The following is an 18,677-nucleotide window of genomic DNA, read 5'->3' as shown; positions in this document are numbered from 1 at the left end:
TCAACACGATAACCAGTCCACTAACTTGGACGGAAAACTGTCCCAAACTTATCATTCACTGACCAAGTTTTACTGACATACCTGCATCGTGAACTCACTAAACCCATTTGCTGGAATAATTGATAATTTTCCTCAAAAATTGCATCGTTCTATAAGAAAGGCAGACATACTCCTGTAGTTATTTAATAGATCATTCGATTCACGCGCAATATACATCTCACGCACACAAATAGGCTTCAATATTAAATATTTTTTGTAAAAATACGGACATATTTAGTTTTCATTCACTAGTTTTTCTTGATTAAAGATTGAAAAATGAATTCAAATATTGAGAATATGTAGACGTCTGGATGCGGTTTTGTTGACCTTTTGAGAAGCGGCGTGCTATTATTTTGGTGCTAGACAACCTGTTTTTCTCTACTTTCGAGATGAAAGTATGTAACTTTCGAAGATGCTCCATCTGGTTTTGATTTCTTGAGAAATCTATTTTTTAAATGTACATTGATGTAATACTTTTTAAAAACACTTTTTTTTTATAATTTTCGCTTGTCAAAGATTCCTTATCGTTTTAACAATGATATATATTCATCTGCAATTGTTCTCTTTTCATTTTAATTTATTCAGTTGTAAACACACAAGCACAGACATCTTCAAAGTCGGACACTGGTATGTTCTAAGTATTCTAAATAAAATAAAATAATCGCTCTTAATCTCTTAAATCCCACCCCCCCCCCCCTCCTTCTCCCCCCAAATCTCCATCACCCTCAAAAATTGCATCGGTCTATAAAGAAGGGTACATATACTCCTGGAGTTATTTAATAGATCATTGATTCACGTGAAATTTGACCTGGTTCCAATCACCGTTGAGAAGACGTTATTTCCTGACAATCTGTCTACACAGCATTGCATTGCTAGGTTTAAATTGGAACTAGCAGAATGCACTTTTAAAAAATTGAGCTTTTATATAGAGCAATATCCACTAAACGTGCTCAAAGCGCTTTACAAGGGGTCCCTGGCCAACAGCAACACTAAACATGAAGAACGGGACATGACGCCTGTTAGGCGATATTACAGTTTTTATTTTGGATAGAGACAATGCTTTTAACGGACAGGTACTCGTTTTATATCTGAGTACGGTGAGGGAATGTGAGTAAAGAGCCTTTTCCAATGTGCCGAGCGAGGCTCGAACCCAGGACCATGCGATCCGAAAGCGAGTGTCATACCACAAGACTATATAGCCGCACTTTGTCATAAATCAGTGTGGTATCGACAAAACAGCAAGCATCTACTGGTGTATAGATTTGGCTGTTTTGTGCTTCCGACCATTCCTACCCTATGATGCTCTTCTATATATTGTTTTAAATGACAACGTACCCAAAAGTGATCTTCATTTGATATTTTACCCCGGCTCTGTGTTTAATGACATATTACTCTGTTTTAATATAAGTTTCCTGAATGATGTCAGTTTCTAGCATTTCACCACTCACTAAACTGTCACTAAGCTCTGAGGAAAAATACACGTATTAACAGTTTTGACCAGAAAACTTGTTCATAAAATATCGATCACAGTCCCCAGTTTGAAAGATTTTGACAAGATGGGGATCATCATTTTTAAAAATATATATTTGAAGCACGAGTTTTCTGGCTAACATGTCAAATACGCGTTTTTTATATTACGTAGTAATCTCAACTCATTTGCCGACAGTAGTCTCTTGCTTAGAGGTATTGATGACCAGGATTAAAAATAAACTCTTTTAACAGCCTGGACCCACTCCGATCGTGGACAGTAACACCACAGATAAAATACTGCCAGAAACAAAAACAAGAAACAGACAATCAATACGACTACCAAATACCTTGGTCATTCACTAAAACACAACACGCAGGGAACATACCTTACTTTTGGGTTTGCCTTAACAAGTCATTATAAAAAAAAGTATACCTTTTACGCCACGATATCATAAGATATCGTCGCCTAGGCATTCCACGAAGGAATATAGATAACTCATCAAACTAGATGTCTGATGCCAACAGGAATCACCCATGTTGTCCAAGTGAGCAACTTGTGGGTTAATAATCTTGCTCAAGGAAAAAAAAACGAAAGTGCCTGAAGCGGGGCTCAAACCCGGGTCATCCGGATCACAGTACAATGCCTTAACCACTCGGCCACTTCGCGCCCCCCCCCCCCATTAAAGGTTATAGAAATTGAATTGTTTGGTTTCCTTGCACCCACCGAGAGTGAAAGATCAAAATGACAACTCATTGGTACGGCCTATATATTCGTCGATGCTACATTGCAAGACCAAACAAGCCCATATCAATAATATCAAACAAGACCGAAGAACTTAAAAATGTGTCGCCAGCTGTATCTCACGCAAACCAGAATGCATAACCGTAACCATTGACTTGCTACGATGAAAAACAGATAAAAAGAAGGTGTAAAATAGAAATGCCCCCAACTTTTCCATTCCATTCCAACAAAATTGCAAAAATAAATATAGCACAATATTTTCTTACAAACACCAGAAATTACCAGGCAGCATATCCATCGTCCCAATATACATAACAAACCCGTATTTAAAAAACCCCATTAGACAACAACAATAATGATAACTTCAACAGAGCATTACACATTTATTTACGATTCAGATGAATGCTTTGTCTGGTATTTAGCTTAATAGCCTCAGTGCGACGTGCGCACAGTTGTAGGTCTGATAATCGAATACAATAATTATGCGCGTGATTTAACATTGTTGTAATGGACAATATTTTGCGTTGGTTTGAGAGTATTTCAATTACAGCTGTGAACTCACAACATTTTGGGTTACCAGACCTTGATATGAGTACACGTCGACTCAGTGCCTTTTGCTTCAATGTCTTACAAATCGGATGGCCTCAGAAGATTTCATATCTTTGTCTAACTGAATGTACGTGTTATGTACTTGTTTCATTTCTTAGAGGCAACCCAGGCCAAACTGGCGCCGTGTACAAAACTGGTTCAATTCAAGTGGATGCATTTATTTTCTTTAAAAGCTCTGAATCTCTTCACGTGATGTATTTACACATAATGAAATGATTATATTACAAATGTTTATTGAAATGAGATTATAATCTTAAACATGATTTATTTTCCTATTCTTGTCATCAGGTGCGAGAGTTGGTATAGCCATTGGTACCTTGTTCCTTGGCCTTTTGGTGGGAGCAGTTGGAATGCTCATTTTCTCAAAATGGTGGGCGGCAAGAAGTGGAGCCTCTGACGACACTCACCAACTAAGAGATTATAATGGTTAAAGGAACACTTAACGGCCATATTATATTACCCTCGTATAATGACAAAACATCTTTTTTCATCATTTTGGCTGGGAAAATGGGTTCTTTAAAAAAAAAAGACCTCAGTACATTAAAATATGCTCAACCTTTCAAACCGCCTTAACCTGAGACTTCTGTGTATTATTAAGTTTGAAACATTTTCACAAATTCATTGAGAGGTCATCTAAATATAGATTTACGAGGTCTATATAATGTTTTGCCCCCCCCCCCAAAAAAAAAAAAAAGAAAAAGAAAGGATTTGGTTCTTGTATTTTATTTTGATGTTTTAATTGTTTGTTTTTTGTTTTTATTTGTTCGTTTGTTTATTTTTCATTTTTCTTTTTTCTCTTTTGACCTTTTATTCTTGTTTGTTTGTTATTGTTGTTCTTGTTGTCTTGTTTTTGTTATTTCTGTTATTGTTTTTTTTTTTTGGGTGGGGGTGTTTTTATTTTTGTTGTGTTTTGATTTTGTTTTTCTTGTCAATGTACAGCAAATTAGTGTCTAGAATACCTCAATTGTGATTTACATGATTTACTTAAATTATTCATCAGTTTTTATACATTTCATAATTTTGTCATAAGTATTTAAGAGTCATTTGGATACATGTGCTATTGAGATGTTTTATTACTTTGGCATTTCGATACTTTTATTAATTTGAAATGATTAAACTCATCATTTATCACAAAATGCTTACAGAGCATCTCGAATGCATAAAATATTCGCCATACTCTGGAAAACTTGTTAAAAATGTTTGGCCAGAAAACTCTTCCTTCAAATATTTATCGATTAAAATGGAGGTCGCCGGTCGCAGCTTTAGAGTTTTTGCCAAGATGAGGGTCATTTTAATCGATCAATACTTGAACGACCAGTTTTATGGCCAAAAGTTTAAATAAAATGTCACAACGAGAGCTTATAATATTAAGCATTTCACTAAAACACATTTCATCGAAATTCAAATACATCAATTTTAAAGCCACCAAGTCTCCTATGTATCAAAACGCAAGATTTTGGATAAAAAGGCGGAGCACCTTTTACAGATCCACCATGTATTGAAATATATAAAATGAACTGTGGAATTTATCAAAATACAATTATGGCTGTGTAAATGTAAGCAAAGAGGTATTTTTCAAGGACTCAACTTTGCGTCGCCTTCGGTCTGACTCAAACCAAGAACCTACTGATCAGAAGGCGATTGTCATACTGCAAGATAGCAGAACAACTCCAAATAGCAACAAATTTTATACGGTTTGCAAAACTCAGGGTTTATAGGGTTTTTTTCTGGAATGAAAAGCGCCGTCTGTCAAGCGTTTGTGGATTGTCTCTTCAAACACCATCACACATTATGCGCATTTAAACCGTTCAACAAAAGAAATTATATTATTGGTCCAAATCCTCCAATTTGTAAATAACGGTTATATTGTTCGAATCTGAATGATTCATTTATGCTTCTTCAAAAAAACTAAAACAAAAAAAGGACAATCTGCTTCCAGACGCCTTTGATGGTTAAATTTAAAATGCTATTAAGCGTGAAAATTGAGAAAGCTTTATTAAAATACATTATCTTGTTATCATTGGTTTATTGTTGACTTCAAAAAGATGATTAAATAGATATTATATGTACCCCCTGTTGTGATGAGATGATAACAAGGCTGCGTGCTCATTTGCAAAATGGTCTGGTATAATGGTCTGTAGTTAAAAAGAATATAACACCTCTCGTAATATGAAGAATGTAGTCATGCACATTTTTAATCAAGACATTGACCATATCCTAAAAAATAAAAATGATGGAAATGGTCTCCACGAGTAAATTGTTGACACGGTGGACAAACATGCTCCCTTAAAAACTAGAGCAGTGAGGGTGAGACATCAAGCACCCTGGTTTAACACAGAGATAAAAATGACTGAATTCGCGAGGAGGCGGGCAGTGAGAAAATGGCTCAAGTCCAGTGACGCAGTGGATAAGAAACTGTACATCGCTGCTAGAAATAATTCGAAAGCCGTCAATTTCAGGGCAAAAAAGAAATATTATGAAGACAGCCTGAAAAATGTCGGACGTTCGAGACAAACTGCTGGGACAACAGTCGCAAGCAGCTCTCCCATCGTTAATCGATCGGGCAAATCTATCGTCTCGTTTTGGTGAATAATTTAAGAAAAACTGATGCCATCAGGAAATAACTCTCATATGAATCGACCCAAACAACATTTGACAAGTTTTATGGTAATTCGTTAACAACTTTTTCAAAGATCACTGAAGCTGACTTACGTGACTGCCTTATGTCGTCTCCAACTAAAAGTTGTGATCTGGACCCCGTAAATACTGCCATGCTAAGAATGGCATTGATGTCAATTTTAACACCATTTACATGTATTGTAAACGATTCGTTGCAGTCAGGTGCTGTACCAGATATCTACAAAGTTGCTTATGTCAAGCCCATTAAAAAAACCTGATCTAGATAACGAGTATTTTAAAAAACCATCGCCTTATCTCTAATCTTCCTTTTCTCTCTAAAATCTTGGAAAAGCTTTGTTTTGAAACAAACACTGTCTCATATTGAAAATAATTATCTTGAAGAAAAATTTCAGTCGGCTTATACTTAAAGTTAAAGGCAACGTCATAGGCAACCGCACTTGTTATGGTTGTTAATGATCTTCTCTCTGTTATAGACAATGGTTCATGTTCTTTGTTGAATTTGCTTGACATATCTTCCGCTTTTGACATAATCGATCACAATCTTCTCCTCAAACTTCTTAAAATTATTTATGGCGTCTGGCGCAGCGCTTAATTGGCTTAGGTTATCCTTTCTTTACAAAATATAACCCTGTGGAGAACATTGTGCTTATTTGAGTCAATAAAAAAAATATACGGCGCACAACTTTATTGAAAGATTTGAAAATTAGAAATGTATTTTTACAGATAGATAAACAGATAACTTGATTTCCTTTTATAGTTTAAAGTCAGTTTGAAAGTTCGTTGAGTCACACAGATATCATAGAATACGTACCGACGACACTAACACTCTAAAAAACAACCAATTTCGTCACTTTGTCAGTTTGGCGTTTTTACGACAGGACGAACAACCAAAAGTTGACAGATGGAGTCTGACCATTGTTTTGATTTTCAGCCGTCATTTTGATTTGTGAAGTATTGAAAGGTATTACAAAGCAGTCCGAGGGTTTTTTTTCTATTAGGGTTAGCTAGAGATTGGAGGATTTTTTTTCTATTAGGGTTAGTCATACATCTTAGTAAAGGTGCTAGGGTGTTTGTTTTTCCTATTACTATTAGGGTTAGTTAAAGGTACTAGGTTTTATTTTTTCTTGGGGTTAGTTGATGGAATATTATTTGAGTTGTTTCCCTTTGTAGGAGCTTTCGGAAAGCCTCCCCAGGATCGTCTTTCAACTCTGCTCACGTCTGCTACTTCAGGTTTATTTTCGCAGTTGATTGTCTTACCACAACCTTTTTTCACACACGGACAACTGTATGTTGCTGTGTCACGGGTCAGACGCTATAGTGGCTTACACTTCATGTTGGACCATACATAAAAATCAACAGAGGATGTACCAAGTTACACAGACAATGTTGTTTACCAATCTGCCCTCATTATGTGATGGTGGGTACCATATCGAATGAAAATAGTTCTTTCCCCCGCGAAATTGCGGGCTTTTTACTAGTAGTTTTAAAAAATCGTAACAGACTATTAAGGTGGATGATTATAGATCTCACAGGGTTCACTACTTGGACCCGTTCTATTTGTTCTGTACGTTGGCCCTCTGTATAAAATCATCCGAAGTTTCGGTCTGTCTTACCATCAATACGCCGATGATAAGCAGTTGTAATGCGTCTCAAAAACGATAAATTTACAAGTAGTATCAGACATTAGTAAGAAGTGTATCCAACGTGTTAAGGGACGGTTTGGGTCTAATTATTAGGAAAATCCTTCAAAAATTTGATTTTGAGATTTTGATGGAAAATGATATTTTATTATCTTAGAAATAATATAATTGAAGTCCAAATTCTTAAAGTAGACTATAAAGGCACGAAAAACACTGTCGGAAATGGTACAGGTAGTAAGAAAAGTGTGAAAAACGGGAAGCCATTTTGCTATTTTCTCAATATGTCATTTTTCTAAGGGTATGGGAAACTGTGTCAAACGTTTCTTAGAATCTATTCAATGAAATTGTCTGAAAATTTCGAAAGTTATCACAGTGATAATGTATTATGTCACATCAGAGATATTTTTTTGATAAGATATGTGAATTTTTGAATTATAATCCTAATTCTGAATTTTTAAGGTCAATTTTGTCATAGCATTTTGATTCTCAAATTTGTAATGTTCTAATAACAAATCCATAAGCTAAAGCCGTAAAATCTCTCTGTAGTGACACACTATGGTACAATGTTGCCAAGATGGAAGAATATGGAGTCCATTCTGTCATTAGTTTTTGTGGAATGTTTGCCACAAGATTGTTATATTTTTTTATGTCAGACCCCCAAATTGGATCGCAAAATGGCTATCAACATAGATAATTAAAAATTTTCAGCATAAATGTTGTTTTTTAACCTATATTGTCGATACAGAATGATTAAAACCGCTCAATATAGGTAATTAATTTTTGTTTAGAAAAGACCCAAACCGCCCCTTAAGAAATGGATGAATGAGAACAGACTGAAACTGAATGATGATGAGACGGAGGTTGCTGTATGTATGGGATGCTTCCAATTAAAGTCGTGACAAAGTGAAAACCCTCGGCACATTTTTAGACTCTGGACTGTCGAAGGGGCATCAAGTTGATAATTTGGTTAGATCTCTCTTTTTCCAAATAAAAAATTGCTTCCATTAGACGGTTCATATCTGAAGATGTGACCAAACACATAGGTGTGTCCCTCGTGCTATCAAAATTGGATTATTGTAATGCTTTGTTGTTTGGCGTTTCGCAACATAATCTGAGGCGTCTTCAGATTGTCCAGAACAGCGCTTCCAGAGTAGTATTCATGAAGCGTACGTGTGATTCTGCTAGACCTCTGCTTCATGACCTGTATTTTCTGTCTGTTGAGAAAAGCATTAATTTCAAAGCTTTTGTCTTAGTGTATAGTTGTCTGAAAGTACTGCCGTCCAACATTTCGAAACTAAACACCGTGCTCTACTTTCGGCTAGTAATTCCACCAAACTAATTGTCCCCCGAATACGCAAACACGCTGAAATGAGATCCTTTTCTCATTTCGGACCTTCTGTTTGGAACGCCTTACAACATAGCATTTCTTTCGATTGTCGTAGATGGTATGAGAAGCAAGATAGGCGTCCGATTTGTGTTGTGTTGTCTTTGCTTATGCATATGTTTATGTGTATGTGTGTGCTTTTGTGTGTGTGTGTGTGTGTGTGTGTGTGTGCTTGTGTGTGTGTGTGTGAGAGTATGTTTCAGCCAAAGTAATTTGTAATTTAATCGCTTAGAGTTTCTTGTAAAGCGCTTTCAGCACGTTTAGGGGATATTGCTCAAAATAACGGCTCAAGTAATAGCGCTATATGTTTTCAACATTATTATTTTTATCAGCTCATGACCATAGGCCTGATTTAACATTATTGTGATTGACAATATTTTGCGTTGGTTTGATAGTATTTCCAATACAAAAATGAGACCATGACAATTTGGGTTATCAGATCTGCAAATAATACCCATTAGAACAGGTTCTTGTGTACATTAACATGATTTCAATGGGAAGCAACTATTAATGGCTTTGAGCAATCGACATTTAACCGAATTGTCTCCCTTTGGCAACAAAAACTTGAATAATACAAGTAATGACTTGCATAATAGAGCTATAGTGAGACACCGAAACAGTACTTTGTCGGGAAAGCAATACATCGAATAGTGAATCGAAATGTTCAACAAAAAACATCTAACTAATGTCTAGAAACCTATAAACAAAAATGCTTTGCCTAAAATTTCAAATATTGTTTCGGAGTCAGAAAAATCCATTGCTTGTAAGTTTTGTTCCTAATATACCCCTCCCATTGCACTATCAACCTAATAACGTATGCACTGTGCCCTCAACGATATCATGTGCCATGGTGTTGCTTTGCATCACACACCAACTTGTTGATTCGATTTGATTTAACAAGCGGCACAAACCCACGCCACTCACTCACTTTTTGACACTGCTCGATGTATGACTCTGTTATATTGCCGTTATTTGCCTTTTGATGAAAACAGTAAGATCTTCTTTTAAACCCAAGTAGGATTGAACTTCGCCTTTGAAAGGTTAAGTTGTTGGGTTTATTTTTCGGGGATTGTTTCAAACGCAGCTTCGCTGTTTCTTTATTTTTCTGACTGACAAGCTCTCGATGTACTTAGCCGCATGACTCGCAAACACAAAACGATACATCTAGGTCACAAAACGAGATTTCGTTTGTGCCATGACAGCAAACCATCCGAGCCACTCGGAGTTCGAAATGGATTCTTAAAAAACACAGTATTTACAAGACTCGTATAAACCAATTCCCACCACGGCTCTATTGCATAGTGAGGTAAGGCGCTGGTTGGTGTACTTGTTGTGTAGGTTGCGAATGCATTCATCAAGTTAAGTACGACCTTCGTCACAATTTTTAGCCTGAACTTAACCTGAGTCGACGGCTTTGATCTGGTGCCAACGTATAAAAGACTGACCAACGTACTGTTGTTGGAATGAGGTTTTTCCAATGCAACGGTGATCTGAACAAGTCGACATTAGTAATCAAAGCATTAACGATTTATCTACTTAATTGAATGAACAGGACACATACACGCGTGCACACACACACACACACACTCTCTCTCTCTCACACACACACACACATATATATATATATATATGTATATATTATTATCATTATTATTATTATTATTATTATTATTATTATTATTATTATTATTATTATTATTATTATTATTATTATTATTATTATTATTATTATTATCATTATTATTAAGAAGAAGAAGAAGAAGAAGAAGAAGAAGAAGAAGAAGAAGAAGAAGAAGAAGAAGAAGAAGAAGAAGAAGAAGAAGAAGAAGAAGAAGAAGAAGAATACGTACTTTTTGTCCATTCCTCTGGCATTTTTTTTATTTCTGTAAGATGTCGTTGAATAACCGCTCCAAGAAATCTAGCCCTTCATCTCCAAGTGATTTCCAGAATTCTGCTGGTATCTCGTATGGTCCAACTGCTTTCCCCCTTTTCATCTTGCGCACTTCATCCCACACCTCGTTCTTGATTATCTCATCTACTATCTTCTCTTTTGGTTGTATAACTGCACTTCTCCTCTCCCTGTGATTCTCTTCATTCATTAGGTTTTCGTAGTATGTTTCTATCATGTTCGAATCTCTTCATCTTTGCCCAATAAACTTCCATTCTCATCTTTGATCATCTTAATATGTTGTATATCTCTCCTATTCTTGTCCCTCCATTTCGCTATTCTGAAACTTTTCTGGCCTTCTTTACTTTTAACTGTTCATACATATCATTGAATGCCTCGGACTTTGCTTTTGCAACGGCTCTTTTTGCATCTCTCTTGCCTGTTTATATTCATCTACTTTCATAGCATCTCTGTTTGTCTCCATGTTCTTCCTTGCTTCCCTCTTTTTCCTTATTGCTTATTGAACTTCTTTATTCCACCACCATGTTTCTTTTCTCTTTTATCTTCCTCTTTCGGAATGCCACTTCTGCAATAATAATCTTATGCTGCGCTGTCACTCTCCCTCCCTCCCCCCCCTCTCTCTCTCTCTCTCTCTCTCTCTCTCTCTTTCTCTCTCTCTCTCTCTCTCCAGATAAACTGCCACAATCTGATACTTCCTTCAAATTTCTCATCCAGCACAACATGTAATCCACTTGTATCTTTCTCACACCACTTGAATACGTCACTCTGTACTCTTCTTTCTTTCTAAAATATGTATTTAGTATTGCCAGATCCATTCTTGTCGCAAAATTTACAAAATATTCGCCTTCTTCATTTCTGCTGCATATTCATACCTTCCCAACCACATCTCTCGGATATTGCTTTTTACAACGTGTCCATTCAAGTACGCACCGATGAAAACTCTTTCTGATTCGTCGAACATTTCTATTTGTTCATTAATCTCCTTCCAAAATTCCCCCTTGTCTTGCGTACAACCTGTCTGGGGTGAGTATGCATTCACTACAATGATTTGCTCCATGTTGACTATACAATCTAGATCCACATAAGTCCGTCGGACACCCTTTGGATTTTAACAACATTTTGTGCAAGTTCTTTATCGAGGATGATACCAACTCCATTTCTTGTAGCCTCGTTTCCTTTATAAAACATTTTATATCCTCTCAAACTTCCTGATGTTTCACCTATCCACTTGTTTCTTGCACACACAAAATGTTAATTGTTCTTCTTTCCATAGCATCAGCGATTTCTCTTGATCTTCTTGTAATACTTCCAACATTCAAACTTCCAATTTTGATATCAAGTGCCTTCCGTTTCATCGTCCATCTTTTACGCCCTTCCTCCTTTTGTGGGTGACCAGCAGTCACTGAATTTCCACTGCCATCCGCTGGCCAATAATGACAGAGACGGTCGTTTTTATCCCGGGCCTCGGCCGATCCGGTATGATATTTCTGGTTTCATTCATTCATTAGATATGGCTTGAGTTATTACAGTAGGGAGGTCCTTCCTGAGCAAACACCCGGGCTTGTGACCGGCCTCACAAGGTGCTGGGTTGCATCACATAAAGGGCTGGGTTAATAATAGTAATTATAATAATGATAATAATAATAATAATAATAATAATAATAATAATAATAATAATAATAATAATAATAATAATAATATAGATATAAATTCTATTCTGTAATAATAATTCTTTAGATCCTGTCCGTTTTTGCATGGAAGACAAATTTCGGGATGATTCACCCCGTCACGACCCCAACCCAACGACAAGTAGACTGAAGTCGAGCAAAAGCTTCTTGACCGAAGTAATTATCAACCCTGATCATTCAGCTGTATACAGACTTTCCACATGGAGTGAGTGGGACAATCATGCAAATGATACCGTTGATGATCCGAAAGAAGAACTGCCCTACGGAACTGAGCTCCCCAGAAATGAATGGGTAACACTGAACAAAGCTCGAGCAAAAATTGGGAGAACAGCTGGAAGCATGAAAAAGTGGGGACTGGCTGAGACTAGCTTATATATATATATATATATATATATTATATATATATATATATATATATATATATATATATATATGTGTGGGTGTGGGTGTGTGTGTGTGTGTGTGTGTGTGTATTTGACGTATTATTCATTGCGTTGATAAAAAAATACCGCACCATTTATCTTTTCTGATTATAATGAAGTGTAAATACATACTACATTATGACTACTTTTCAGTTCAGTAAAATAACATTAAAAGGATTTCCAGCAACGAAACAGGCAATGATTTGAATTTATTGTTGTTTAATGTTTTATTGTTTTATTAATAATCAAATAATAATGATAATAAGTTCCTTTTATTCATCCCCAAGGGGAAACTTGTCTTTAGGGTCTATTACAAGCGAAGACCGGAATAACCCAGGTGTCAGCCGCAGTGCAGCGCCGCAGAGTGAGCTAGGGTGAGGTGACTTGCTCAAGGTCACACAACGAGGCGGGTAGTCGAACTTGGTACCTTTCGGGTACGAAGTAAGGACCGTACCGCTGAGCCACGCTGCCCCATTATTCAATCTTTTCTAAAGAGAGAGATGGCAAAATGTCCTTGCCTTTGCTAATTCGTTGAAGTTGATAAAGGGTTGTCGTATTTATAGTTAGTTTCATTGACTGACTACAAGATTCGAGTTGAATAGGAATGATAGGTAGTCCCAAATGTATTTTATTGGCGCCAACTGACAGGACACAACAACATTCCTCCCAGACACTTTTAAAACTGATGATTCCAAGATTTGGATGAAACAACGTTGTTGGAGAATGTAAAAAAAACGAGGTTAGAATATATAAATAAACAATTCGCTCCAAGAAACAGTTGAGCACTCTACCTGGTTCCAGCTAACTCCCATCAATAATATATATATATATATATATATATATATATATATATATATATATATATATATATATATATATATATATATATATATATATTGAGCCAAGGTCAAAAGGTGCCAATTTTTTTTTCCAAAATAAAAGTGACATAATAGTCCATTCATGTATCTATATGTGTAGCAAAAACCCTGTACTTCATGAATCAAAGGCCCTTTAGATAACTTTAAGGTCTAACGCAGCATAATATCGTCAACAATACCTATAGGTTGCTGGTGTCACCTGTGACCGGTGACACCAAAATGAGACAAAAAACTCAATAACCAAATGATTTTTGTTGAGTATCAAACTTTATTTAGTAAGTTATAGACAAAAAGACACAATCAACAACAATCATAATACAAAAATATTACCAACCATTGGAGAAAATGTTGCTGTTTGGTGTCATCGGTCACAAGCAACATAGAATGCAAATATATTATTTCATAAAAATGTTTGTGCATTAACAACAACAACAATATTGAATATGCTTATTACCAGCAATGTTCAGAAACTTTTGGAATAAAATGTTGGGAAATAGTGTGACCAAAGCATATCTTATTTAGCGACATTGTGTCACTTGTGACATTAGACCTATGACACCATTACATATGTCACAAGCAATACCAAATTGCAATTTCGACAATTAATCATTAATTTCAGTCAAACCAGTGTAATAACCACAGTTAAATATGGAATTTAATAATATTTCAGAAACCAAAGACTTCAAAAATAGAAATATACATGGAAATTAGAGCATCTGAGTGTGACTTGTGACATAAGACCGGTGACACCATTACTTATGTCACAAGCAACACCAAATCACACTTTCGTCCACAATATATCATTATTTTCAGTCAAAAAAGCACAATAGCCTACTCTAAAATGAAATTCAATAATATTTTAAGAAACTAAATACTTTCAAATTGGAAATATACTTAGAAAATAGTAATACCATTGTTGCTATTACTTTGGTCAAAATCGGCACTAGAACGCAATTTTGCCTCAATAAATCAAGAATAGCAACTGAACACATGTAATATAGCCTGTTAAAATGCAATTCAATGACATCTCAAGCTTTGAAGAACATGATAACAGAAATACATTAGAAACTTCAAACTTAAGTGTCACCTGTGACATTTTAACCAATGACACCAATGGTCACAAAAAGTACCAGAAGTCACACAAACACTAGATAAATATCAGCCATGGTAATGAATTCATGTAACCATACCGTAACATCCGCCCTACTGCTCAAATCTGCTAGTTTGTAGTAATTTAGTGTGTTAATAGTAAGTCAAATCAAATTTCTTGACAACCCTTCTTTTATCTGGATTCGTCAAAAGCTTGAGTTTTGTCTTTTTCTTGATTGATACAACCCTGAAACATAAAAAATTAGAATTACAAGGAAATAATTAATTGTGTCAAAATCAGTCTTATGTGAGATGTCATTATATCATATTTGTAAATAGAATAACAGCTGAAAACATAATTTTTTTGGTGGCACTTCGTAATATCAATATCAAGTGTTGCTTGTGACAACGTAAAATAGCGATGACACCAAAGTTCAACTTACCTTTTTTGCTTGAAGCCACGCTGGAAAGGCAAATGAAAGTGCTGCACTTCAAAGACTGGTAAGAAGGGTGGATCAAAATTGCGAATCGCCATTTAACGAAACAAACTTCCACGTGTTCACGCATGCCGTGTTGCTTGTGACAAATGACACCAAAACCAATAAACCTCAATATCGGCAAAACGGTATACATTTACTCCAAGATCTGAATTCAGATAGTAAATCTATGCTTTTTTCTCATAATAAAACATTTCATAAACATTAAACATGAGCTTTAAAGTTTCGTGCCGAGTCTTAGTATTGTGCTGTGTTTGATGACACCAAAGGTCACAAGCAACACCAACTTTTTAAGAACTCTATATGAAACTTAATCAGATATGTCATATACTGCAATTGCGTTTAAAAGTAAATTTTGACTTTATACTATTAGTCAAATTTCAATCACGTGAGCTAAAACATCACATTTAATTTCTGCATGATTTCTAAAAAGGTGATGCGTTGACCTCGTTTTAAGCACATGCCAAACCGCATTCAAATTTGACTTTCAAGTTGTTTATTTCATATTCTGTTGAACAGAGTATGTTGAGCTATCTCATTTTATCTCTTCTTCATATTATCAATTGATTACAAGCATTAACCCAATGAAAACAGCCCATAATTAAGTAAAAATCAAATTTTCTTACCACTGGTATCAGGCGGGCACCTTTTGACCTTGGCTCATATATATATATATATGTATATATATGACTTACTGACTTCAGGCCTTTCGCTTCCCAATCATCCGATCGGGACGCCTCGGCTGCCTCTATAATCGTCTGGGTTCTTTCCTTCCACAGTTCACTGTCTTTTGCTGTGGATGCTAATTTCCTGAGGTCTTCCTTTGTTTTTAATTCAATTTTGAGGTTTTTCTTCAGACGTGTCATCTTATTGATATAGGCTTGTTTGGCCTTTCAGTGTAGCATAATAATATAGACCGTACCAATGGGTTGTCATCTTGAGCTTTCACTCTCGGTGGGCTCAAGGAAACCAAACAGTTTAATTTCTGTACCCTTTATAATGACTGGTTAATGCGAACTCATAGGTAAGGTATGTTGAAGATCTAAACAAGTGCGTATGAAAGGTGTCTGACAAAGCAAGAAAGAAAAATAGTAAAAAACAAAAAAACAAAACAAAACAATCAAAAAACCCCCAAAAACCCAAAACATCCCAAAAGAATCGGTCTACCTGGTAGATTACTCCCTAGTTTCTTAATAAGGTATGTTGCCTACTTGTTATGTTTTAGTGTTAGACTAAGTAATATGTAATCGTATTGATTGTCTGTTTTTTGTTTTTGTTTTATCTGTGGTGTTACTGTCCACGATCGGAGTGGGTCCAGCCTGTTAATAGCGTTTATGTTTCTTTCTGATCACCAATACCTCTAAACAAGAGACTGCTGTCCCCAAATGAGTTGAGATTACTACGTAATATAAAAAACGCGTATTTGATATGTTGGCCGGAAAACTCGTTTATTGTTCTTCAAACATATATCAATAAAAATGATGATCCCCATCTTGTCAAAATCTTTCAAACCTGGGACTTTGATCGATATTTTAAGGACGAGTTTTCTGGCCAAAAATTTTAATACATGTTTTTTTCCCCAGAGCTCGACAGTTTAGTGAGAGGTGAAATGCTATTCCGTCATGTCAATGATGAATGTCTTAAAGCGGAGTGATGCCAGGACTGTTTTCCCAGAAAGTACATAACATTTATCTCTTTAATTTCTATCTATGACTGCTATCTTTCAATCTAGATTTTCTCCATTGGACCACGTACAACATTGGTATTCAAAGATACGGTTTAAGTTCCGACAAACAGAAACTGAAATCATTCAGAAAATTGATCTAAAACAGAGCAATATTATGTCATGAACAACTGAGCCTAAGTAAAATCTCCAATGAAGACTAACAATAAACGACACAGCATCCTAAGGTAGTCCTAAATAGACGAGTCAAATCTATACACTAGCAGATGCCTGCTGTCTTGTCGATAACTCACTGGATAATGGCAAAGTGCACTCTGTTAGTTCCAGTGTATACCCAGCAACTCAATGCTGTTTAGACTGATTGTCAGGAGATAACCTCCTCTCATCGGAGATTCGAACCAGGCCAAATTGCACGTGAATCGAATGATCTATTAAATAAGTACAGGAGTATAATATGCGCCTTTCTTTGTAGAACGATGCAATGTTTGAGGGAAACGGAGTGTTGGGAAAAAGGGGGGAAGAGGATTTAAGAGATTAAGAGCGATGAGTATCTTTTAGTTAAAATACTTAGAACATACCTGTATCCGACTTTGAAGATGTATGTGCTTGTGTGTTTACAACTGAATACATTAAAATGAATAGACAACGATTGGAGATGAATAAATATAATTGTTAAAACGATAAGGAATCTTTGATAAGTGATCATTATAAAAGTGCTTTTAAAAAGTTATTACATCAATGTAGATACGTTTAAAAAATAGATTTCTCAAGAAATCAAAACTAAATGGAGCAAATTCGAAAATTACTTAGTGCTCCATCATCAAACATAAACCTGTGAGTTTAGTTTTCATCTCGAAATTCACCTAAAAGAATAGCACGCTTCTTCTCAAAAGGTAAAAAAAGATCTAGAAGTCTATCTATCTAAAGAGAGAGAGAGAGAGAGAGAGAGAGAGAGAGAGAGAGAGAGAGAGAGAGAGAGAGAGAGAGAGAGAGACTATGATTTTCGTTTATACGATTACTATTATACTGCGGAGCATCCATTGAGGATTATCATGCTCTCTCTCTCTCTCTCTCTCTCTCTCTCTCTCTCTCTCTCTCCCTCTCTCTCTCTCTCTCTCTCTCTCTCTCTCTACGAAATTGTAATGAAAAATCATTATCTCGTTGGTGTCTAATCCTTTAACAGGAGTCTAGTCACTAATGTCTATTGAAAAAGGACATTTCTAAAATTTTGGCCAGAAAATTCGTCCTTTTGAATAGATCGATAAAAAGGTCATTTTACTCATTGATATTTGAAGGACTAGATTTCTAACCATAACTCTAAAATTGTGTATTTTTTCTTTTCGAGTACGACAGGTCAATGAGTAAATAGGAATGTTAAATCTGGCGTTAGCAATGTCCTTAGATGCGTAAGGCTCGATGCTCCACTAGACTGTATAAGTACCTGACTGGTTGGCTTTAAGGTGTTTTGAATGAAAATTTGTTTTCCTATGCCTACTTATAGAGTAGAAAAAGGATGGTGATCATAATGATGATGATGATGATGATGATGATGATGATGTGATGATGATGATGATGATGATGATGATGATGCGATAATGATGATGATGATGATGATGATAATGATGGCGAAGAGTAATGCGATTATGATAAAGATTATATTTACACTTAGTAATGGTAACAAAAGTAATGATAAGAATGATGAAAATAATAATAAAATGATGGCGATGATGACGATGAAGATGTGGATGAGGATGATTTTAATAATAATAATAATAATAATAATAATAATAATAATAATAATAATAATAATAATAATAATAATAATAATAATAATAATGATAATGATAATAATAATAACGACAATGATGATGATGATATATAATAATAATAATAATAATAATAATAATAATAATAATAATAATAATAATAATGATAATATAATAATAATAACGACAATGATGATGATGATATTAATAATAATAATAA

At 35.4% G+C, this 18,677-nt stretch overlaps 2 protein-coding genes across 3 annotated transcripts in view; one reads left to right on the top strand and one right to left on the bottom strand.

Annotated features, from left to right (window-relative positions):
• The window catches only part of LOC144962800 (uncharacterized), a gene marked incomplete at its 5' end in the record, with an annotated part of 78,191 nt that extends 73,314 nt beyond the window's left edge, over window positions 1-4,877 (top strand). The window contains 2 exon segments of the mRNA XM_078896063.1: window positions 625-666; window positions 3,149-4,877. Of these exon segments, the coding sequence (XP_078752189.1) occupies window positions 625-666; window positions 3,149-3,291 (185 nt within the window). The 3' untranslated portion in view covers window positions 3,292-4,877.
• The window catches only part of LOC144962802 (uncharacterized), a 64,355-nt gene that overhangs the window by 9,481 nt on the left and 36,197 nt on the right, over window positions 1-18,677 (bottom strand). The window contains exon 23 of one of the 2 annotated variants that reach the window (XM_078896064.1): window positions 17,270-17,311. The exons of the other annotated variant lie outside the window; for it this stretch is intronic. Coding sequence (XP_078752190.1) covers window positions 17,270-17,311 — 42 coding nt within the window. The remainder of the gene's footprint in view (window positions 1-17,269; window positions 17,312-18,677) is intronic. 2 annotated transcript variants of the gene reach the window in all.

The sequence above is a fragment of the Berghia stephanieae genome, chromosome 1 (genome assembly GCF_034508935.2).
Source record: "Berghia stephanieae isolate SIO BIC M18660-M18661 chromosome 1, UCSD_Bste_1.3, whole genome shotgun sequence".
Taxonomy (NCBI): domain Eukaryota; kingdom Metazoa; phylum Mollusca; class Gastropoda; order Nudibranchia; family Aeolidiidae; genus Berghia; species Berghia stephanieae.
This window is presented reverse-complemented; position numbering and strand designations above follow the sequence as displayed.